Source organism: Pristis pectinata, chromosome 8, assembly GCF_009764475.1.
Source record: "Pristis pectinata isolate sPriPec2 chromosome 8, sPriPec2.1.pri, whole genome shotgun sequence".
Lineage (NCBI taxonomy): Eukaryota > Metazoa > Chordata > Chondrichthyes > Rhinopristiformes > Pristidae > Pristis > Pristis pectinata.
The window spans coordinates 37,163,425-37,188,550 of NC_067412.1; the positions used below are offsets into that span (position 1 = coordinate 37,163,425).

Here is a 25,126-nt window from a genome sequence, read left to right on the forward strand (position 1 = left end):
GTATTGCAGTTTTAAGATGCTATGCAAGACAATTAGTCCATAATTACTGGCTCTGAAACAATTTTCATTTGATTGTTCTACATTCCCCTCACCTTCCACCCCAAACCCTAAAATCATTTCTAAATGTTTACAAATCCCTTTAGAAAGTTACCACCGATTTTGTTCTGCCACACAGTGTAATGCATTTAGGCAGTAGCAACTTGTTGCATGGGAACAAGTTCTCATCTCCCAATTAGCATATCCACTTACATTAAGATGCCAAAAGAATTTCAGAAATAAGAGCTGAAATACGCATGGGTCTTAAGCTGCTCCTCCATTTGATAAGCTGATCAAGTCAGCAACAATCTGCTGGAAAATTTCAGCAGGTTAAGCAGCAGCCACCCACCGAGTTCCTCCAGCAGATTGTTTGTTGCTCAAGCTTCCAGCATCTGCAGTCTCGTGTCTCCTGATCCTCCAACTCACCCACTTCCCCTGCCCAATCCTCATTTCCCTTCATGCTACATGGGTAGATATTAAAAAGAATATACTGACCTCAGCCTTGGATACCCTCAACATTTAAACAATCTCAGCTCTCTGGGTAGAATATTCAAAAGATTCACAATCCTAGCTAAAGTTATTTTGCATCTAAATGGCTGACCCCCTATCCTGAGACCAACTATGAAGCTCTACAGGGACATGATCTTCTCATGTAAGGAGAGGAAGGAGGAGAAATTAAGTCGCACCATTCAGGCTGTTTGTATTGGACTTTTTATTTTTGTAATTCTGCTCCTCATGTACAGTTGTTCTGACTAACATGGACTTTGTACAAACTGTTGTCAAAGAAACATTCTTTTAAAACATAGAAAACAATACAGATTCTGCATATTAAAAAGTGCATACACCTCCTGTTAATAAAACATACAAATAAATTATTGAAAGGCAGCAACACATTCTCATGCACCTGCCCAAAATAACTTAAAAAGTTTTCAGCAACACCAAGTAGATGGCCTAATTTACAAGGAGAAAGTCACACTATACAGGGGTCAGGGACTGGCCCATATTGTTCACATCTCTCTATTTTTGTTTTGAAGTTGTGGTGTATGTAGAGTGTCACAGGGTATCAGCAAAGATGTGGCCCAACTCCTCCTCACCAAAGGCAAACAGAGTCCAACCATCAGCCAGAAGGAGATAGCTCATTTCCTTCCCCAGTAGGGCACCAGCAGATGTGTGCCCTACTGCAATCCCCAGGTGGGAAGAGACAGAGAGAGTGTGGCAGAGACTCAAGAGGCCAGAGTGCCAGTGAGGAGGATAAAGCTAATCATGTTTCAGGCACAAACTAGTAATTCATGACAAAGGATCAATGGCCAATAGAGAACCCAATCTCTATTTGGTTCCAATGCCAATTAACTTCCCAGTTCCATTTCAAATCTCCAGGACTTGGTGTGCTATCTGGTGAAATGGACTATGTGGTCCCTCTTAATTCTTTATTCCAGTGTACAGTGAAAGAAAATGACAATGGAAATTAAGTGGGCCAAACTCTGGTAGCCAAATACTAGATAAACAAAAAGGAAAAACAAGTTTCAGTCTGCAAACCATGAAGATTATGCAGGTCAACTCCTGGTTTAAGATTTAAAAACTCCCATTCCTTACTGATCAAAGTACATCACATCAAAGTCTGGGAGCTACAAACCAAGCAGCAAGGAGCCAGTGTTACTTTTTTTTAAAAAGTAGAATTATGTACAAGTGTAGTGGCCTGGAATTATGAGCCACCAAGTCCAGGAATTGCATTTCACGTGGTACTGTAGTGGATTAGGCATAGGCAACTATTCCCAGAAAAGGGGTTTAACAATTAAGAATGGTATATGCTCAGGACGATTTCATAAATCTCATTTCAACGGTCATTAACCTTTATGCACAGTTAGTCCTCATCACTTTATAACTCAGAAACATGATTTAATAGCTCCATTTACACAACCAATAGGCTGTTAACTACCCTGCAAAATGTAATTTTAAATATTGAACCTGCTGGGTATTATTAGAAAGAATTTAGTGTAATTCCACCACCAACAATATCTGTGTAATCCCACTGCTACAGATAGCAGGGCATCAGTACCACCCAAACCACTAAACACCTCAGTCCAGAAGTAAATACTAGTGTTAATATATTGCACCTCTAAGCAATGTTCTCAACAGATCAATAGCTGTGAATTTGGGTGGCCTGACATAACTAGTTGTATCCCTGCAAAGTATCTTCTATGCAAGCAACTGCAGTTACATTAAAGGTCTATTAACAGACCCCAGCAGAGCAGGAGCAGGGCTCCACAGGTTGGGAACTGGGATGCCATACTCCTGTGAAGCAGGATGTGCTCCTCAGGTAGCTTGGAGTAGTTTTTTTTAATATATATACGCAAGTGATTAAATTATCACCTTTCACATTTTTATAAATCTTATTAGAAACTGAAAATGATGAGGCTTCTTTAAAAGCAAACAAACATTCTTTCTAAAGTCATGGGGAAGATGCTACATAGGAATGAAATAAATCTTTACAATATAGTACTCAGCAAAAAAAATGTCAGTACAGAATAATTTGAACTTTTACCAAATTGCTTTGTTACAGCCAATATTAACAAAATAGTGAATGTCAGGTTTAAATCTACTTGTCTACAGCTTCCAGTTACATGATTCTGCTCATTATAAATTATTTCACAATCACTCATACTGATCACACACAGTCTGGAAAGGTGAGTCAAGTTGTGCAAACAAAGCAATGAGATCAGCCAGGTCACCATTCTCCAATACAGGACTGCAGGACTCAATATTGAATGCAACATTAAAATGAATAACCCTACTACAAAGAACTTCAGTGCAACAAAGACCCTAGCACTTGCATAGTAATACATTGCCTTAAGTGCATGCAGACAGGAAGATGAACAAGCTAGAACAACAGTTTTTTTGTGCGTAACTGGGAAGCCCCGTTTACACAAAAGTGCAACTGGAGGCTTGTAATTCAGTAAGGTGTCAACACCCGCACCGTTGTTACGCCCATGAACCCACCCCTCCACAGGCCTCAGCAGTGAGCAGCTCACCTTTCACCAATTCACTGTTCTAAGTAGATTTTGGCTCCCTCTGCTCCATTCCCTACTCACAAGGTAATGATGTCAAGTGGAGCACCTTTTCCATTGTGCCAGCTGGGCCAGATGACTCAGCAAATACACTTTAGGGTGGAGAGTGGGAACTTTATATGCTCCTTGGCTCAGATGTACACCAGATGATGCATTTTCCATTGGGACAGCTCAATAGGTACTCAAAATAGGTAGGTTCTGAAAAGCTACAAAGACATTTGTTTTGCTGTGCATTTGGAACACCAGTCAGATTCAAGTTCACTTGAGGATGTCAGCAACTGAGTAACACAGTGAAACAAAAATGTCTTTTCATCTTTTGGGAACTCGTAAAGTATGGAGAATCATTGTGTACTGGCAGATCCTGTTCCCCACAAACTTGAAAGGAACAGAACATTACTGAAACACGCGAGCCCAGACCAAAGGAGGCAGAAGCTTGCTCACACTAAGCTAGGAAAACAGGCATATGCCCAAGTAGTGATGTTTGTCATCATTAAAACTGTTTTTTCTTGATCCTTGTAATAACAATTCTGCTCACATTCCAAGAGACTGAATTGGCATCGATCAGAAAGAGTTAAATGGATCAATTCAGGGACTGAATCACGGAAGATTTATATACAAATTTGTCCCTGAGACATCAAAGTAATTCAATGTACAGCCAGAGTCTATGACAGGAGAGACTGTACATGGGGTGTGGAAGAATTTCAATGGGTGGGTAAAGTCCATGACAAATTACACCACATATATAATTGGTAAACAGTATAAATAGGACTGCTCACTGGCAGACTGCATCTCATGAGTTTGCATTTATTACACTGGAAAACCAGATGATGCATGAAGCAAAAGAATCTGGAATGCATATTCAAATGGAACTTCTGAAAGAGAATTGGAAAAATGCTTGAAAAAGACAAGCCTGCAGGGCCATGAGAAAAGAACTGGAGAGTGCAATCAACTGGATAGTTCTTTCAAAGAGCGGGCACAGGCACAATTAGCCAAATGGCCACAGTGCAAACAATTCTAGGAAATTAGAAACTGAACTTAAAAAAATCATGCACATTGTCTCAAAATGTAAACAAAAGCTTAGTTTAAAAAAGCCACTGAAACTGTTTGATCATTGATATTAGCCTGGGTCAGCTGAGCTGTGGCATCACTGGGTTAATATGCATATGGAAACTTATTTCTGATTATCTTTGTTGTTTAGCAACCATAAACAGTTTTCTTTAGTGTGCAGAAGGTGTTGACCCTGCTTGATATTCATCCATAAATGTAGTGTCTCCACAAATACCTCCCCACAGACTTGAATATATGGGTTAGCATTCATTTCTGACCAAACAGCATTTCAGCTGAATTCTTCTTCCATGTTAGTGAATCATTATATCTGGATCAGAACTCTGCAACCAGGTGCCAACATGTCATCTCAGGCCGTGAAATGGTGGCATTTTGGGAGATCTGTCTTAGACTAGCTGTAACACTTGAAACAAGACTGAAAGACTGAAGACAAGGTGCTCAAGCCTTTGGTCAGCCTGGGGGCCCACAGTTTTCATCCCATGGTATCTGAAGCCATAAGTGTTGTTGAAATCCTTCAACACATTCATATGAAGTCACTCAAGCTGCTGACAGCTAACGGATCACATATGATATACTGATCTGAGACTGAACCAAACAACAAAACCGGAGCATTGCATATTGTTACATTCCATCTCTCTCACTCTTCCTTCTGCAGCAAAAGAACTGCTACCACATGGGAGCTGAGACCATTTCAGAAAGTGGCCACATTCCAATTGAAATAGTTATTGCTCCCATTTATTCCTTGCATGTTAACCCGAGACCTGCTGTTATACAGTACTGTGAATGGACAGCAAGGTGTTAACATGGCATCAACCAAACAAAAGCTTATTGGAGAAAATGAAATTGATTACTTAACTTGATGGCTTCTTCAGAGCGTGCAGTAGTTATTAGTCTTAAAAGAAAATTTATAAAAAATTTAAAAATCAAATCATTCATTGAACAGTACACAGTGTTATTCTGCAACAAAAGCAAGTTCTGAAGGTCGATACAAAGTGCTGCATTAAAACCCACCAGAGAAGGGCAACCTCCAGGGTTGGTGGGGAGGAGGATGGCAATGATGAACTAGCTCCATGATCCTCACACCACATGCCTGCGTCATGTGGTAATCATTTGGTTTGATGGCACAACAAAAGGCGCTTAAATCCATAGCTTTCGTCACCAATGTAGGCACATTAACTGCAAAACAAAAACTTCCTCCAATAAAAAGCTTGTTTAAAAATGGAGGGATGGAAGGAAAAGCGAGAGGGAGGGGAAGAGAAAATAAAGTGTTGCAGAAACAACGCCAGACTAGCAATTTTTGTGGAGTGTTTTTCCTTCCGATTTGACTTTCACATTACTTTTTGTTATGGCGGGCAGATGACTGCATGCTGCTAGTAACAATCTTTCTGGATTTAATGTCTTTTCTGTGGGTTTCTTTCTGTTTGATGGAGACTGAGACCCCACGTCTGGCAAGGACGACTTGGATTTGGCAGCGGGAAGTAATGGACAGTTGGTGGGAGCTGCATCCTTGCTCGACTGTTTCCCTCGTGACACTATTTTGCTGGACACTGTCAGAGCAGAGGCCGATGCAGAGGGTGGCTGTTCGCTTATCAATCGCCTGCCCTCCTTGCTTGGGCCTTCACTTGGGATTTTTTTGTTTGTCATCTTGGAAGGCCCATCTGCTGACTTCTTGGCAAGAATATTGCTCTTCCCCAAATCAGCTGACCTCCGACTTTCTTTCTGCCTCAGTGCTGCCCGAAAGAATGACAGGCCTTTGTCATCGGACTTACTGCTGTCTCTTCTCAAGTCAGTTCTTGAGCTGGTGTCCGAGGACTTTGCTTCTGTCACGGAGCTGCTGCTGCTCGAATTTCTCAGTCTCCTGTTCTCCAATCGGTTCCCCGACTTAGCATGCGACAACCTGCCTGTGCTGCTGGCTTTGGAAGATGTCAGCCTGCGTTTTTCAGGAGAGGGGCTGCGTTTGGAGTGGCCTTCAGCAGTCTTCGATCTTCCTGGTACTTTTTTCCGCGTTGGGGAAGGTGACTGTGGAGAAGCCGGGGGCATCTTCAGTTTCTGTTGAGCTGGAGACAAACTGGTCAGCTGTTGATTTTTATCCACCTCCTTTCGGGGAACTGAGTTTGATGCAGACCGTCGGGTTCCAGCTCTCGTTTCAACCTTTTCACGTGTGACAGAAGCCTTCTGGGGGTTCTTCAGAGAAGACGATTGAGTTAATTGAGCTTTGGCTAAAGAGGCTTTGGCCTGTTCAGAAGGCACTCTGGAACCAGACTTCTTCTGTGGACTCTCCGCATTAGCTGCTCCTGTTACAAGGCCTTGCCTTTGCTTTAGTTTTTGCATCTTCAACCAGAGAGGCAGCGCTAGTGTTTGCAGACTGAGGGCTGCCCAAGCTGGATGTGCTTTTCTTGTCCACAGCATCAACCAAAGGATTCAGATGTCCAAGCTCCTGTGCCATTGCCAACACTGGTCAAGCATCTTATTGAGGGCTAAAATGGGTCTCTGTCCAGCTGCTTTCCCTGAAAGCTTCTCACCTCTTCCTCTCGAACCACACCTTCCATGACAGCAAGGGGTGCCCTTCCAGGGAGTCCAGCAGTGGTTGCCCCCTGACCTTGAAGTGGGAGAGAGTGCCCATGTTAGGGTTCTTGCAGCCCAGTACGTCTGCAGTCGGAGACGGGCTGTGAGTGGGAGACTCGAAGGAGAATGGCGACGGAGAGTTGGATCGCATATGCAGCTTGCTAGATAATGTCCTCTGAGATTTAAGTCCGTTCTCATTGAGCACCAAGGGCTAGCAAACGAAGATCTGGATGACAGACTTCTGGCGCTGAACACTCCTCACAAAAGGCCGAGTTGAAAACCCACCTGCACAACAAGAATAATTAATATGACTGTCAAACTGATTAAAAATTATGAGCAGCAATCATGTCCAGAGTAAAATCTCTTTATGATGTCACATTAACTGCACTGATGCTGCAGACATCATAAAACAGGGTCAACACCTTCTTCACCAATGACTTGGAATACACAGTTTTTAAATATTACTATTTAAACTCTGGCAAGTAATCAACAGTGCTTTCACATATGGGTTCTAATTCTGTTCGGCAGTACTTGTTTCTCAGAGTCAGAAGGTTGAGAGATTTAGTTCCATCCACATACAGATGCTTAAAATCAAGACTGATACTCTAAAGCAGCAGAGCATTGCAGTCTTTCAATATGACAGCCTTGTCTGCTCTCTGGTGGTTAAAATAATACTGTGAATCTTTTAAAGTCAGGGTGCTCTCTCCAGTTTCCAGGCCAATGATTATTCCTCAGTCAACGTCACTGAAACAAATTAGTGGCCAATTACCTCATTGGTTCCTGGGACCTATTCCTACACAATTTGAATGTCATATTTCCTCCAGCAGTAACTGTACTTCAAAAGGAAAAGTCTGTGGCTGAGGTGCTTTTGGGATATCCTGAGGTTAAAATATAATCAAGGACACTGAATGATACAGCAAGTCATTCAGCTCATCTTAATCTAACCAAATTAAATTCATCCCATTAGGCTTTCCCAATGGTCCTACAAATTGTCCCTTTTCAATTATTTATTCAAATCTTTAGAGGTTACTGTTAAATCTGCCTTATTTGTGCTTTCAGGGAGTGCATTCCAGATTGGTGTGAAAAAGGTGTACTGCACAAATAGAAATTAACCTTCACTTTTCAATTTCAATCAGTTGACTGTAACATGATTCCACATCTTAAAGATGGAAAAGGGCATAGAAATTAGGCAATGTTGGCACATGCATGACATCATTGGTACAAGATCACCTCACAGTGCACTTCTACTAGTCTACTGTAGACAGCATTTATTTTTCTATGAGAGAAATTACTCTTTTATACAAATAAAGATGCATAGCTACTCATTATTCATGCTCACAAGTTGATGAATTGCAATTGATAATCAACCTCATTTTTTTTAAGCCTACTCTGTGACACTTGGCAGTCTTTGAAAGGATACAGTGGTCCCAAGCGCCAGATAGTGAGATTGAATACCCACATCATTTCAAGTTGACCATTATGTCACAGCCACAGGAATCATCATCAGAACCATGAAAGAGTTATTCCTCTTTCTGGATACTTAAATTTGGGGCAGATAGTAGACAGTTGGTGGGGGTTGATGAGGTCAAGAAGCACAGGTGTTTTTTTTTAAAAACTGTTTTTGTTTTAAACCCACCTCCTCTCTACCCATTGTCCCTCCCTTTCTGCTCCAATTCTCAGACTATTATTGCCAGAGATATTAAAGATTATGCAAGTGGGGGTGCAGAAAAGTGGGAAGGGGGAAGAGGATTTTGAGCAAATCACTTATGCAGCAAATCATACCGTCATCCTGGTCACTACGATCCTGTGTAAATTCCACTGATTCAGAGAGCGAGACAAGAGATGTCCGGCGAGAAGATGCAGTAGATGTGATGCTAGGTTGTTTGCTGCCTGTGAGACGATTTATCCAGTGCTCACAAAGAGATGAGCTGGTAGAACCTAAATATATTTTAAAAAATCAAATATCTGCATTAAGGCAAAATATATTCCATACAGATTATCACACAGAATTTTCGATTATCAAAAATCAGAGGTCTCTCAAAACCTTTCAGCTGATTGCATGGAGAAATCAAACAAGTATTTTGCATTTGTTTTAGTGTAAGTGATGCTGCCAATGCAGTACCATAAAGGAGATAGTAACGATAATGGGTAGGTTATTAGATAAAAAGGAAACATTTAAAGGATTAATTATCCTCATATGAGAATTATTTCTCAGTCCAGTTGGGATGCAGTAAGATTACTGAGGAAATAATGGTGGAAATACTGATGTTTCTGGCCAAAATCGCCTTACCCTCCTTGGAGGAGAAATGTCACCAGCCTGTAGGATAACAAATGTTATACCCATTCATCCCAGCAACCACAGGTCAGTAGTTCCAGTGTGGGGAAATCATTACAGACAATAACTTGGGACAAAATTAGTCAGCACTTGGAAACATATGACCTAACAAATGAAACTGATTCAATGTAAATCAAGTTAGATTAACTTGACTGAGTGTTTAATGAAGTAACAGAGATTTTATGAGTTCTGTGACAGACAGCGTGCATGTGAATGTTCAAAAGAGATTTGACAAAGTACCATGTAATAAACTTGTTGGGAAATTTAAAGCTCATGGGATTAATTGGGCTGCAGAAGCATGATTGCAAGAAACAAAAAGCAGAAAGAGGTAAATACTGTACTTTCCAATCTGAAAAGACAGTCATGCTCCCAGGGAAGTAAGTACACAGGGGATAACTTAAAAGTCTGCAGCTGAAGCAGAACCTGGTAATGTAGTAAATAATGAGAAGGTATTAACAGAGGACAAGCATAGTACAGGAACAGAGCATGGCCATGGGGTACACATATCTATGAAGGTGGCAGGACAGAGGAAAAAGCTGGTTAACTGTAAGTCATCCAACGATACTGGCTCAGTTTTTCTTTCTCCATCAGTACAGTGTGACCTGCTGGGCAGGTCCCAAAGGCCTGCTATTAGCAGGACACAGACAAAAATGTAATCACCCTCTATCCCCATTAAACCCATTTTGACCTGGCCTTGGCCTTTGTCCTAACCATCCTGCCCTCTGCTTCCCCAGAACTTAAAATTACCTTTCCATCTCTTTCCCACTTCTGATGAGGGATCTTAATTCTGAAATATTAACAGTTTCTCTTTTCACAGATGTTGCCTGACCTGCCGAGCATTTCCAGCAATTTCTATTTTTATTTCAGGTTTCCAGTGTCAGCAGTTGTTTTTAAAATTTTCATTGAGGTAACTAATATTCCAACAACTTTCATGTAGAGATTAAAGACTGCCATCATCACTGGTCCAAATGGGCAGTTTACAGCTTGTAATTTCCAAAGGCTTATTTTGCACTTCATGAGTTGTTCAGAGCGCCACAAACCATCAGTGAGTGGCTCCACAACAACCCAGCTTCTGAAGCTGGATCTCTGCATCGTTTGCTTTCCCTCTGGAAGCTTCCAAGTATTTTTTTTTATATACAGCAAATGAAGTGCTTTTTGAAGTGTAGGAAACTTGACAGCAACTTTAGCACAGTTAGTACTTATAAATAATAATATGGTAATGATCAGATAATTTGTTCTGGAAAGCTGATTGAGTGATTGATATTGGTCAGGACACCAAAGTTTCTTGCTGTTCTTCAAAATATCATCATGCTGCCTTTTATGGATAGGAGAATGCGTAGCACCTCTCCAGCAGCGTTGTCTTGTGCATGAGACGTTATTTGATGTCTCATACGCAAGACAGCACTGCTGGAGGGTCAACCTAGCTTTTTGAACTCAAGTCTCTGTATTAAAATTTGAATATAGAATCAAAGAGGCAAAAATGAAATTAGCCACAGCTGACATTTATGAAAAATTGGCAATGGCACTTAACTATGTCTGCAGAAGGGCAGCTGATCAGGATTAAAGATTCTATACTTCTGCTGCCAAAAGAGGTGACAGCCCCAACATTTATTTCCCCGTCATTAAATGGAAACAATGCCAAGTTTAACCAATTACACAGAAATGACTTTATAACTTTTTGAAAAAAAGTTGAAGTTTCACTATGCTCCCATCTTCCAGATGGGTCACTTCTATGTAAATGAATGCTGCCTTGTTATGTACCTAGTTGCTTTCTGCTTATGCACCAAGCTGGTGCATAACATTGGCATAAATGGAATACATCAAAATCAGAAAGTAAAGTTGAGAATATCGTGAGCAAAAGGAATTTGGTGCACAATGGGATTGAGATGCTCCCCATTTTACATCTAACCCATTTTGATTCATGCAAACTTGAAGTATTCAGAACTTAAAATGTTAGTGTTCAGTGCAAGTAAGTCTACATACAACTGAAGAAATTGACCATATCCAAAAAGTAAATGAAAATAATAGAATAAGGACAATTGCACAGGTTGTGTGAAGTACTAGAACAAACAGGAAGGTCTGTAGACAGTCTGTGGCAAAACTGAATGTGCAAAGAGGTCTGCATTAGATGTTAGAGAAACAAAGGACTGCAGATGCTGGAATCTAGATGAAAAACACTGATGCTGGAGGAACTCAGCAAGCCAGACAGCATCCATGGAGAAAACCAGGTCAACATTTTGGGTCAGGACTGAAGAAGATTGAATTCTCCCACTTTAAGTAATTCCCATAACCCCTCCCAAACATGCTGCTTCTTATCTTCCCTTTCCTAGCCTCACTCTCATTTTTCTACCCCTTTTATCCCCCCTTTCTCTCCTACCTTTGACTCACCCTCCCCCAGTGGTTTCTGCTCTCCCCACCACCACCCCTGTGCCCACCCCACCTCCCCACTTTTGTCCACCTATCACTGCTCTGCTTTTCCCTATATATTGGGCTTTCCCTTTTCCTATCTTTAGTCCTGAAGAAGGGCCCTGACCTGAAACATTGACCCACCTACTTTTCTCCATGGATGCTGCCTGGCTGCTAAGTTCCTCCAGTATCATTGTTTTTCATCTGCATTAGATGTTACTGCCTTCACATATCTCTGGCTCAGTCACTGAACTGCAGTGCAAATTGGCAACATTGGATGTGCATGTGCCGGGGGGGGGGGGGGGGGGGGGGGCCAGACAGCGGGGAAGCCATGCATTGGAATATCTGCAAATAGATCTCAGGATGTCAAGAACTGAGAAAACTTAGAAATCATGTTTTAAAGTGGAGAGAAGCAGGTGGGGTGGAGAGAACGAAGGATATGCCTGTAACAGGATAAAGAATCGAGGGAGAATAAATGACACAAGTAACAATGGTGGTGCCAGCTGTAGAGGAGGTGGTGAGAGCTTGTTAATTGCATGGGATCTGTCTGACAATGTAAACAGGTGTGGGAAATAAAAACAATGCTGCAACTATGCGATAAAACTATCGCAGATGCAAGAAAACAGAATGCAGGAAGTATCCAGCAGATCAGGCAACGTTGGTAAAGAAAACCAAAATTAGCCTTATAAATTTAATGACGGCCTGGACTACTATGACTAAGAGATTTCAAGAAGGTATATCGACTGATGCAATGGGTAGGTAGGTGGCAGGTGAAGTTTAATGTCGAGAAATATGAAGTGTTATCTTCTCATCCTTTTGTCCAGAATGTATTGTATCAACTGAATGGCATAATTGTAAAAAGAGCTGAAAGATCCTGGTGAATACGTTTATAGTTAGTTGAAAGTAACAAGGAAAAAATTTGATCGTCGGTTCTATGAATAAAGAGTACAAGGAGAAAGAAATCATGATGAACCTTTTATCAAACACTTAATTGGCCACAGCTGAAAAATTATGTCCCATTCTGATTGCAACACATTAGGAAAGATATGAAGGCCTTGGAGAGGGTGCAGGAGAGATTTCCCAAAATAATTCCAAGGATAGACAAGACAGCTTGGGATTGTCTCATTAGAACTTAGATGGTTGCAAAGAGATCTTATACTTAAAAGTTGAGAAGATAGTGATGGAGTAGAAAAACTTCCACATTCATGAAGGGGCCAAGAACTAGGGGACACAGAATGAAGGTAGTTGGTAAAACAACAAATGCAACAAGGATGTTTTTTTGAAATGCAACAAGTGATTAGTGTTCTGGAATGTACTGCTGATGCATTTAATTGTAGAACTGGACAAGTACCTGAAGAATTTGGAGGTCTTGTGGGGAAAGGGCACAGTAAGCGGGACTGATTGATTGCTCTTATTTTGAGCTGGTATGGACTCAAATGGCTGAATAGCCACTCTTCCATGTTGTAAACAGTTGATCAGAACAGATCAACTCTGATATAAACTGGAAAGATTGAATTCAACACCTTATGGAAAAACAATCAAAAAAAAAGTGCAGATGCTCAAAACTTTAAATAAAAACAAAAAATAATGGGTCTACTTGACAGGTTAGATAGCATCTGTGCAGAGAGGGAAACAGTGCTAATCTTTAAGGTTGATGAGTAGAGAATGGGATGAAGAATTAATTGGAAGCCCTGGATCACCACTGCAGAACACCTCCATTCAGTCAACAAAGCAGTCACCCAAACTGCATTTGCTTTCTCCAATGCATAGCCGACAACATGGTGATCACCAAATCCAGTATACCATACTGAAAGCAGTACAAGTAAACTGCTGCTTCACCTACTAGCAGTACTAGGGTCTCTATATAGTGAGAAGGTAGGAGATAAAATGGCAAGTGTGGCACCTTCTGTGCAACTGCAGGAAATGCAACCAAGAGAGCAGAAGGTGTGGGTGGAGATAGAAGAGTAAATTGTCCCTTTGAATGCTGAGAGAGGGGAAGATGTCTCTGCTGGCGGCATCACATCAATGGTGTCAGAAGTAATAAAAGATAATCTGTTGAATGTGGAGGTCAGTTGGGTAAAAGGCGAGAGGAAGGGTGGTCTGGACAGGTGGAGTGGGGATGTGAGCAGAAGTGTGGGAAATGGAATAAACATAGTTGAGAGCCCTATCAACTGTGGCTAAGGAAGATTGAAAACATCTTAGAAGTACTGGTGTGAAAGGTCTCATCATCAGAACAGATGCAACGAATTGGAAAAAATGGGTGAATGGGAATGGAGTCTTTATAAGAAGCAGAATACGGGCAAGTGTATTCAAGATAGCTCTGCATGTCTGTGGGCTTGTAATGAATATTGATCACCACTTATCCCAAGATAGAGTGGTCGAGAAAGGGGAGGGAAGAATCAGAGATAGACCATGTGAAAGTGATAAGAGAATGGAAGCTGGCAGCAAAGGTGATACAACTTTCAAGTTCTGTACTAGAGAAGAAACTAGTACCAAAACAGTCATCAATGTACAGGAAAGTGAGGGAGGGGGCACGAGTGGGACTGAACCACCTTCCACAGTTTCTTGGATTTCTGTGGGTTCCCATAACGATGACTTAGATTTGGAGAGAGAAAGTGAGTATTTAAATGAGAAACTTTTTAATCTGAGGAATATCTGGACAGTTTGTCAAGACATCAACATCTTTGGTACACAAATGCTGGACCAGAATGGGGCTGATACGGTGACATATGGAGCAACAGGAACTGAAGAAAGGACAAGAAGAAACATATTTTGTTCAACAAGTACACTATGTTGTTACCTATGAGTACAAGGATAAAGATGGTCATAAAGGCAGCTAAAATGCTCACCACAGCACCTTCAAGCCCAAGAATATCTAGTGCTTGTGAGGTGGGGCACGATACTAGAAATCTGAAAGATCAATTTCAGAACTATGAAAGATTAACAGTCTTTCAGAAACTAATGCCGATGAAAAGTCATCAGCCTAAAATGTTAACTCTGCTTTTCACTCTGCAGATGCTTGCTGATGTGCTGAATATTTACAGCCATTCCTGTTTTTATTTTAGGCAAGTGTTCCTGTTTGAAGAACACCAATGAGTAGGAGCTAAATATAAAGATAGAACGCCATTGAAATTTCTGGAGTAGTACAGCTATGTGGAAATTAGTGTAGCAAAAAGCAAATCAGGATGATTAACCCTCAGCTGACAGAGTCACGTGGCACCAGTCAAGATGAAGAATAAATAGGGTGACCACAAGAACAAATAAATAATGGCAAGGATAAGAGGTCTCGGAGATTAATTCTGATAGAGAAATGGAAGAGCTTTTGAACAATAATCAAATATTGTGCTTTAGACATTACAGGTTGAAAAGCAAAAGCAAAAGATTTGAAGTAATTAAATCGGAGGAAAGAAATAAGAAATTGAGTAAAATATTAGAGCAGATGGTCATTAGGTTGCATAGCTCAATTAAGTGTTTATTAAAAATGTACAGAGTTTAATTTAAAAAAAACCTGAATAAATTGCAGGCAAAAATTCAGGTACTACATTCTGACCTAGGACCATTATTGAGAGATAGTCAGACTAGAGAGAAAAGAACAATGCTCAAGTGAGATAAATGGCCATTGTGATTAAAGATGAAATCAATGAGGAGGGAACAGTGGAGATTGTGTGAAGAAGAAATAGACTTAAGACTTGTGAAAGCTGTGTATTATTCCCTGGCTGTAGCTATGTGGTGGCAGAATGTGAAACATGGGAAGATTAGACAAATATCTCTGCAAAAGCGAGGTTGCTTTTAAGGGGGATTTTTACTTTCACACAGACTGGCTCATGCCAGAAAGGTAAGAAAAGTTTTTGTATTAAAAAGTGAGGAAATTCACCAGGACCAGTCATTTTCCTATTCCAACCTTAAGGGAAACAATCAACATACCTCAATTATAATTTTCCTAGCCTAGCATCTATTATCAGAAAATTACTAAAGTCGGTAACTAAGAATAGTGACTGAAGCTAAAAATTTCCCACCTGAATGGAGCCCAGCTCAGAGTTAGAAAGGATAGGTCATGCCTGACAAACCTGAATGAATTTTCAAAACTAATAGACTGAGAACATTTATGCTGTAGTTTTTATTGCATGTTCAGAAGGCATTTGGTACAATCGCTCATAAAACAAAACAATATAAGAGCTAAAGTAAGCTCATGCAGTTGAAACAATTTATTGACCTAGTTAAAAAAACAGCTCAGTAGGAGTGTAGATTTAGTAGGCAGATACTCTGATAAGCAGGTTGTCATCAGTGGTGTAACTCAACACTCTATTCTGAGCTTTGTCACAAGAATAAATTACCAGGTAGTCAGAGGAAAGGATTCAAGGCTGTGCTTAAAGTCTCCTTGAAGGAATTCAACATCCCACTGACAAGTGAGAATCTCTAGCCTATCCACTGGAATTGGAAAAGATCCATTCAGTATGGTATATTGTGAACCTCAAGGTTATAAATCAGGAGCACAGAAATCTTGTGTAATCGGCAGAAGGAACAGACCACTTCACAGATACCTACGCACCCACCTGATTGGCTACAATCTGCCCCATCTGTGGAAGAGTCTACAATTCCCACATTGGCTGCATTAGCCATATCAGAGCCCACAAAACCAAAATGAAATTCATCCTCTTTCTTGAAGGACTGAGTAAGATGTCAAGTGGGGCTGCCATTATTCACCCAATAATGGAACAGAAGGGCACAATCCAGGTTGATGATGACAAAAATCATTATCATCATCAAACCTGGATTGCAATCAAACCTGCTTACAATTGCAACCTGGATGCAGCACTGTAAGCACTGAGAGTGAAAGCAAAAAGTCACAAAAAAGACTGCAATGGATAAAACTGTGGCACAATTTTAACGTCAGCTAATGTAAGGTCATGCATTTTGGACACAATAAAATGAGTTCTTCTTAAAATAGAGAGAAAATAGATGCACGGTGGTCTGAGGATACTGATGGGTTTCATGTCCATAAATCATTTAAATGGTGTGGACTGTTTTAGAAAATCATCAACAACCTACTATCTAGTGGACCGGAGTACAAGGACACAGAAGTTATACCACTTCTATATAAAGCCCTGGTTAGATCATACCTGAAGTACCGTAAACAGGGTTTAGAACCACAGTCTAGGAAAAGTACATTGACCTGGGGGTGACTACAGCAGGGATTAACCAGAACACTACTTGGCCAACCAGTTAAATTACATGAGATTACCAAAACTAGGGCAACACTCCCTGGAATTCAGATGGCTGAAGGGTGATTTGAACATTTTTTTTAGACAATAAAGGGAATTGATGAGGTAATTGATGAGGAGACTCCTTTTGCTGCCGAATGGAGCACTAGAAGGCCTGGCTCAGTATTCGGAGCTAGGCCTTTCAGGAGTGAAGTAGGAAACACTCTGCGTGCAAAGAGAGACAGAAGTTTTCACAAAATCCAATGATGCGGGTTAAATTGTTAATTTTAAATCTGAGATGAATAGATTTTAGTTAATTAATGATACTAAAGGATATGGAGAACAGTGGGTTTATTTCAGGTGTGATGACAAGATATTAAAAGATTCCAAAGCTGTTTGCAAGATTTACAACCACCTTTTAAATTTACATTTGTTTCACAGCCAAGGCATCGCAGGACAAAGGGGCCTTTATAGACCTTACAGCTAAGTTGCAAATAGGTGTACTTGTGTGATAACTCTTGCTGGGCAGAGTTCCATCAGACTTAGAGCTCTCTGGTTCATCATTCTACTTTAATCCAGGAATGTCACCATTCTAATTAGAATGTCTTACAGCCAGTCTGATCCTGTGCTCACCAAGTATCCACACATGCAGACTTCATAGCACAATGACTAGACAACAGTCAGGAGCTGGAACCTTGCTGAAGAGCTCTCACCATTCCACATAATGGGACCAAATCCATAGAAATATTCAACACATTACCTGCTAAAGAGCTGTTTGCTGACCAGGAAGGAATGGTGCTGCGCCGCTGGTAGAACAGGATGTATGCAGTCTGCTTGCAGACATCTTCATCCAAGAGCTGCTGAACATCACTGTCATCGAAACAGTACCAGAGTCCATCCACAGAGTTCTTGCAATAGGCTATATAAAAGGATGGCAGAGGTGATGATCAGTGACCCTCAGTGTGCCCAGATGAAAAAGGAGCACAAGTAGGAAAGGTAACTCACACAGGCACAAAATAAGACAATTGTTCCTTCAGGTAATGGGCAACAGCTGAATGAATAGAGACTTGTACATCCAGATGTAGAAGGATGCTCTCCAAAGAAAGGCTGCACAGCAATCCAGCTAGCTGAGTGGGCTAATCCCAGCCAACATATGAATACAGAGTATCCCATTAAATTGATTTAACCTTTAAGTTCTTACAAGTTCTCATTTCCCTCTCCTTTTGCCTTAGAAAAGCTGTAGGTTTACTGAAATCTGCACACCAATAATGATCCAGAGGTAGGAGTTTAAAAAGTCCCACCACAGCAGCTAGGCAAGTTAAATTCAATTAATGTAAAAACAAAATGTGAAAGACAAGCTAATATCAATAATGATGAAACTGAAGGCGGCATATGGCATGCTTGCCTTCATCAGTCAGGGCATTGAGTATAAGAGTCAGGAAGTCACGTTGCAGCTAAATAAAAAACTTTGGTTAGGCTGCATTTGCAGTATTGCGTCCAGTTCTAGTCACCATATTACAGGATGGATGTGCAGGGTTTGGAGAACATGCAAAGGAGGTTCGCCAGGATGCTGCCTGGATTAGAGAGTATTAGCTATAAGGAGAGGTTGGACAGATTTGGATTGTTTTCTCTGGAGCATTGGAGGCTGAGGGGAGACCCGATAGAAGTTTATAAAACTATGAGAAGCATAGACAAGGTAGTTGAGACTCTTTCACAGGGTAGAAATATCAAGTACCAGAGGGCACAGGTTTAAGGTGAGAGGGGAAAAGTTTAAAGGAGATGTGCAGGGGATTTTTTCTTTAAATAAACAGAGTGGTAGATACCTAGAATGGGCAATTCTTAACTTTCCTCTAAAATGACACATTAAGCCAGTGAGTTCAAGGGCAATTAAGGTTGGGCAATAAATACAGCCCTTGCCAGTGACGCCCCTCTCCCAAAATGAATGTCCAAGCAAGGCTCTAGCTGGGTTGAGCCACACACAGCTTGGTGGAGCCAGCTTACAGTTGGCAGCCTTACCAGTGTAATGGCCTCCTTGCATGGTGCCATGGTGATTACACACTGCATACAGATCATAGAGGTAGTCTTCAGGATCCCTGCCGAGTCCATAGGGCCGTCTCCATGGTGACCAGTGCGAAGGGAGGCTCCAACTGCTCTGACTGCGTTTCACCACATGTGGTGTCATGTCCAGGCCTGTGAGGGGGAACTTCACCAGATTCTGTAGCTTGGTCCTTTTATCCCCTTCCTATTAAATGGGAAACAAAGTAAATGATTGTTTAGAAATAAAATTTGTTAAATACCTGATCAATGCAATGTAGTGGGAACTGGGATAACTGCTGAGCAGTGTTCAAATTAATTCAGAGCAGTGTATACAACTGCCATTGTTACAAAGCCAAGTGCCAGATTTAATCCAATTCTCAGCACCACACAGGCAATTTCCACAAAATTCTGGCCAAACATCAATGAAGCAAAGACCATAATCCATGTCTCAGCTGTTTCATTGCAGGAAGCACAGATGTTCCTCACCTGCTATGGAAGTCTAGATAAAATCAGAAGCCCTGTGCTTACTCCCCTCACCCACCCTTTTAAAGAATTCACCTGTTTAAAGCGCTTCAAATGGATGATAAGCACATCAGGGAGCGTCCACAAACTCAGCTTGATGCTGCCCTGCTGGAGCTGCTTACAGTGTGGGCAGCGCCAGGCATCATCTGGTGCCAGCTGTCAAAACAAGTAAAAGATGATCACTAAAGAATTGTAACACTCAAAAAAACAAGAATCTAAAGATGTGAGAAGAGCTTAGGAACTTTCACAAGTATTCACCAGAAGAGTACTAGAACTTCAAAGCATTTTTACACCCATTTACATTAACATGCATACATATAACATGCAGTCATGCACACAACCTGCAGTCACCCAAGTGCAAGTCCTTTGTTGGAGCTGATCCCCACATTGTGTTCACCTGTTCTTCTTTGGTGTAGAGATGAAAGCACTGAGATAAGGTGTAGGTCTGAGGCTGGTGATGAAGCTGCTGTTGTTGGCGAACGCTTTCAGAATCTGGCACATACTCATCCTCAGCACTCCCAAACAAGCTGCAAACCAAACAAAACCATTGTAAATTTACAATCAGAACCATCAATAAAGCAAAGGCATTTTTATTATACATCATTCTTAAATCCTTTTGAATGCTCTCCTTCCCATCCCTCAGCATCAACCACGTAATTATCCCAAAAGCCTTGAAACTATATGTCTAGACCTATTTCTTTATTAAATGTAGATTCCAAAATATTGGCCCTTAGATTGGAAAAGGTTCTTCCACAAATTATCTCTGAAGACCAGACAGGATTTATTCAGAATCGTTACTTACATTTTAATATTAGGAGATTAATGAATATCATATATACCCCTTCATCCCAAATTCCAGAATGTGTTGTTTCACTAGATGCTGAAAAGGCGTTTGACAGAGTCGAATGGGAATATCTATTCAGTACACTTCAAAAATTTAATTTTAGTCCTAAATTTATATCTGTGATTAAAATGATTTATTATGAACCTATGGCTTCAATACTTACTAATAATCAAAGATCTCCTTTGTTTAGGCTTTTGAGGTACTAGACAAGGCTGTCCGTTAAGCCCTTTATTATTTAATATTGCTTTAGAACCTTTGGCTATTGCACTTCAGGATTCTTCAAATATATGTGGTATTACTCGTGGACAGAAGATTCATAAGATATCTCTTTACACAGATGACCTGTTACTTTATATTTCTAATCCAGAGAAATCTATCCCTGTAGTACCATCACTATTAGATCAGTTTAGTGTTTTTTCAGGCTATAGATTAAATCTTAATAAGAGCGAACTTTTTCCATTAAATATGCAAACCCCAATTTATAGCCAATTATCTTTTAGATTGGTAACTGACTATTTTATGTATTTAGGTGTTAAAATTACCAAGAGACATAAGGACTTATTTAAAGCTAATCTACTACCTTTAATTGACCATGTTAAACAATTATTTACTAAATGGCCCCCACTGTCTCTATCATTGGTAGGCTGAATTGATGCGGTTAAGATGAATATTTTACCAAAATTTTTATATTTATTTCAAGCAATTCCAACTTTTGTTCCGAAATCTTTTTTTGACACTATTGATTCTAAAATTCTTTCATATATTTGGCAGAATAAAAACCCAAGGTTAAGTAAGAAATATTTACAAAAACTAAAAGGGATGGTGGTATGGCCTTGACTAACTTTAGATTATATTATTGGGCAATCAATATTAGATATTTAATTTTTTGGATACAAGATTCAGATGCAATTCAACGCCCCAATTGGGTACACTTTGAGTCCCAATCAGTACTTGAATTTTCATTAGTTTCTATTTTAGGAGCTCCACTCCCTTTTGCACTAACCAAATTAAGTAAACATATGATTAACCCAATTGTTAAACATACAATACGAATATGGTTTCAATTTTGTAAATTTTTTGGATTGAATAAATTTAATGTATCAAGTCCCATTCAATCTAATTATTTCTTTCATCCATTCAGAGTTGATTCAACGTTTTCCATGTGGAAAAGGAAGGGAATAGTATGTTTTCGTGATTTATTCATTGATAACTGTTTTTCATCCCTTGAACAATTGTCTAACAAATACAATTTGCCTAGATCACACTTTTTTCGATATTTGCAGATTAGATATTTTTTAAAAAGCTACTATACCCTCTTTTCCGACACCTTACAAAACTGAAATTACGGAAAAAATTTTCGGTTTTAATCCTTGTCAGAAGGGCTTGATAGCAATAATCTATGATCTAATTATGAAAATTCGTTCAGAACCACTGGACAAAATTAAGAATGAATGGGAAAGTGAACTCCAGACACCTTTACCTACAGAAACTTGGAAGAAAATTCTTCATTTAGTTAATACATCTTCAATGTGTTCCAGGCATTCTTTGATACAGTTTAAGGTAGTTCACAGGACCCATATGTCAAAAGATAAACTAGCTCGTTTTTATAAACATATAAATCCTATATATGACCGATGTAAATCGAATGTGGCTTCTTTGACACATGTTTTGGTCCTGTCCTCTTTTGGAAAAATATTGGAAAGATATTTTTAACATTATTTCAAAAGGTATTGAAAATTGATTTACAACCTCATCCTTTCACTGCAATTTTTGGATTACCAAAGATAGAGTCTGGCCATCTATCTGCCTCCGCTAACCGTATGATTGCCTTTGTTACTTTAATGGCCAAATGATCTATTTTGCTTAAATGGAAGGATCCAATACCCCCTACTACTTTTCAATGGTTTTCTCAAACTATATCATGTTTAAACTTGGAAAAAATTAGGAGTGGTATTGTTGATCCTTCGCTTAAATTTGAGGAAGTTTGGAGTCCATTTATTCAATATTTTCACATGATATAGCTCCCCATGTAATAACCTTTCAACTTAGAGGAACGGAGTTGACGACATAATATTGTTCTGTTTCTACTGAGAAATTTTAGTCCAGTTTTTTTTTCCTGTTTGTTTTTTTTTATATTTTTTTTCCTTAGCTTAGTTTGGTTTGATATACTGTCTATAAATTTCTTATTGTTCTGGGGATTTCTTTTCTCTTCTATATTTTATAATAAATCTTTTTCTTTCCTTTCTTTTATATTATATTCATTCACTAAGAGATAGTTGGATCTACAGTTTTTTTTTATATAATTTGTTTTTTTTATGATTATCCATGCCATGATTGTTCTTCCGATCTCTTTGTATTACATGTACAAACATTGATGTTATATATTAATCTGTATTCATTTGAAAACATAATAAAAAAGATGAAAAAGAAAGAAAACTATATGTCATGCCCTCACTGGCTACATAACATAAATGATGCTGGGTACTCTTCAATAACACACAACACTCCACCGGCAGAAGTGCCCTTCATTTCACAGCTTTTGTTCCGTTGTTCGCATTCTAACTTTCTTCATTAACCCATCAACCAGATAACTTCATCACAATTTATTCCCAAGTCCTAACAGAGATCTTGTACATTAACTTCCTACCCTCTCTGAAACTTAAAACCTTTTTTTTTCTTCCTTTTCCAGTTGTGATGAAAGGTCTTCAATGTGTAACATTAACTCTGGTTCTCTTTCCAAAGATGCTACCTGACCTGCTGAATCTGTTTTTGTTTCAGATTTCCAGCACCTATATTTTATAATTTTCATTGTCTTTCTATTCAGGTCATTATGTAAATGCTTCAAGATCATCCTGACAGCAGTCACACACCCTGCAAAATCCAATTTTCTACCCCTCCCCAAACTCATTGCCACTGAAATTAAACAACTCAAAACCTATTTTAGAGTCTCAAGCATTGGCTAGGTAAATTTGCGAGCCTGAGTGTACAGCAAGTCACAAGTGCGAACAAAAAAAGATCTTGAAATACAAAAAGTTTACACTGCTTACTACTCTTTTGTGTCTCTGTCCCACTCCACAATGATCTTAACATGCTGGGGTCCACCAGGTCTACAGGTCTTCCATGCTCTGAAACAGAGGACATCAAGTTCAAGTGACATCAAGTTCAAGTGACTTCAAGGTGCAAACACTTTCAGGGATTGAAGGCTGCCTCAGGTGGATGTAGAAAATCTAAAAGACCAGTTAGATTCAAGTCTCTGTGCATGCCAGGATCCTGGGGCCATTCTAATATAGGGCTTACAAATAAACTGCAGACAATTCCCCTTTCTGCATTGGAGAAAAGATGATATTTTCAGAAAGAAAACTAAAATCACTGGAGAAATCTTAACTTGCATTGATATAAGCATTTCATAAAAAGTAGTAAAATCTCAAAATCTCAAAATCCCTATTTGTTCAAGGCAGAATCAGTCACATTCGTAGCACCAAACACTAAATCAATCCTGGCTAAATTTCAAGGGTATAGATGTGTTATATATAAAAATGTCTTATTATGGAAGGAGAAGTGTCAGAGGTGTTTTTTTATCCCCACAGATGCTTTAATAATTTACCAAAAGATCAGATTAAAAATCCAACGCTTCTGCTGACATCATAAAAAGCAGATTCAGTCCCACTCCAATTCCAGATCATATAATGAACATTTAACTACACACTTAACGATGCCTGTTCTTTGTAATTCCTTCCCACAGTACTGATTATTTCCACAAACATTCATGTCTAGGGCAAAGCTCCACATATTCTGATACCAAGGTTCAGCACAGCATCCAGCTAATGCGACAATGGAAGGTTAAGTGAGAAATTACCTTTCTGCTGCCAACTGACACAGGGGATAATCTTCCTGCGGAGAAAGGTAACACTTCCCCACACCACCTCCGAGCACTCGTAGACTAAAGGGAGCAACCTGGAGTAAGGGTGAACAAAACAAACACATGAACAGCCGCATCTGACACTGCTTCCACACGAGACAGCAGGGAGTCAGTAAAACATCATCAGTCAGACAGCAACCATACCAAAAGGATTATGCCATAATTATCTTTAAACTTTCCCCTTCCTATTTTTTTGGGCCTGCATTTTTCTGGCCCTTTAGTCTAGATTCTTAATGCTCACATGCTTTTCTCAAACTGAAGCTAAAAAGGTAATTGAGCTCGTGTTGCCATGGATTCTGGAAACATATCTATTCAAGAGTACTAGGTACAGTTCCCTCCACTGCCCATTCTCAGTCTCTGTCTGAAGAAATTTCCAACAGCCTTAAATTTGATTCTCACCAGTTGAGCTTTTGGCCTCCTTAACTAATTGCAACAGGTCAGTGTCATCAAATATTCCAATTTACATTTACTATATGTTTTGCTGCCATAAACCTCTAGGGACCCTGCTCACTCACACTCCCACAAGGCTGATCCTTCAGATTTTTTCAACCTTTCCTCACAATAGTCTTCTGTTGCTAATCTGCCTCAAATCTCCAAATGTTTAGGTTGGTGCTCTGGGAAGAGGCAAGCAACTTACAAGAGGATCCACAATGCAATTTCAAACATAAAGATTCAGCTGAAGTGCAATAACTCAAACTACTTCAAACAGCTTGACTTAAGCAGAATAGTTAGCATTGCTCCTTCCTAATTTCCTATTTAGTAACTGTGATTGTTGGGATATCACCATGTGATTATACCTCCGAGAGAAAACAAAAACTGAAGAATATTTCCCATGGGTCATTACAGATAACATGCACACAGCAACAGGATATAAACTTCAAAACTGCAGTTCTCTGCCAACCAACTTCACTAATGCTTACACAAAAGATTGGTAGAATCAACTACCAAAATGTATTATTAAATATTATGTGCTCTCATGCACTGTACACATCAATCCCTTCTGTTGGCAGTAGATTGTAATCAAACGTGCAATACCCAATGGGGGTTTTCAAACTGGGATTCGCAAGGAGTCCCAGAGCTCATTGAATTTCTGTCAAAGTCGGCAAAGTGTTATATCTGCCCTGTTTATTT

The 25,126-nt window shown here is 39.8% G+C and overlaps 1 protein-coding gene across 1 annotated transcript in view; it reads right to left on the reverse strand.

Moving 5' to 3' along the window:
* Window positions 1-747: 747 nt before the first annotated feature.
* usp31 (ubiquitin specific peptidase 31) overlaps window positions 748-25,126 on the reverse strand; it is a 101,889-nt gene continuing 77,510 nt past the window's right edge. Inside the window, 10 exon segments of the mRNA XM_052021378.1 lie at window positions 748-5,561; window positions 5,564-6,588; window positions 6,689-7,016; window positions 8,514-8,669; window positions 17,434-17,592; window positions 18,690-18,915; window positions 19,269-19,388; window positions 19,630-19,759; window positions 23,124-23,201; window positions 23,933-24,030. Of these exon segments, the coding sequence (XP_051877338.1) occupies window positions 5,500-5,561; window positions 5,564-6,588; window positions 6,689-7,016; window positions 8,514-8,669; window positions 17,434-17,592; window positions 18,690-18,915; window positions 19,269-19,388; window positions 19,630-19,759; window positions 23,124-23,201; window positions 23,933-24,030 (2,382 nt within the window). The 3' untranslated portion in view covers window positions 748-5,499.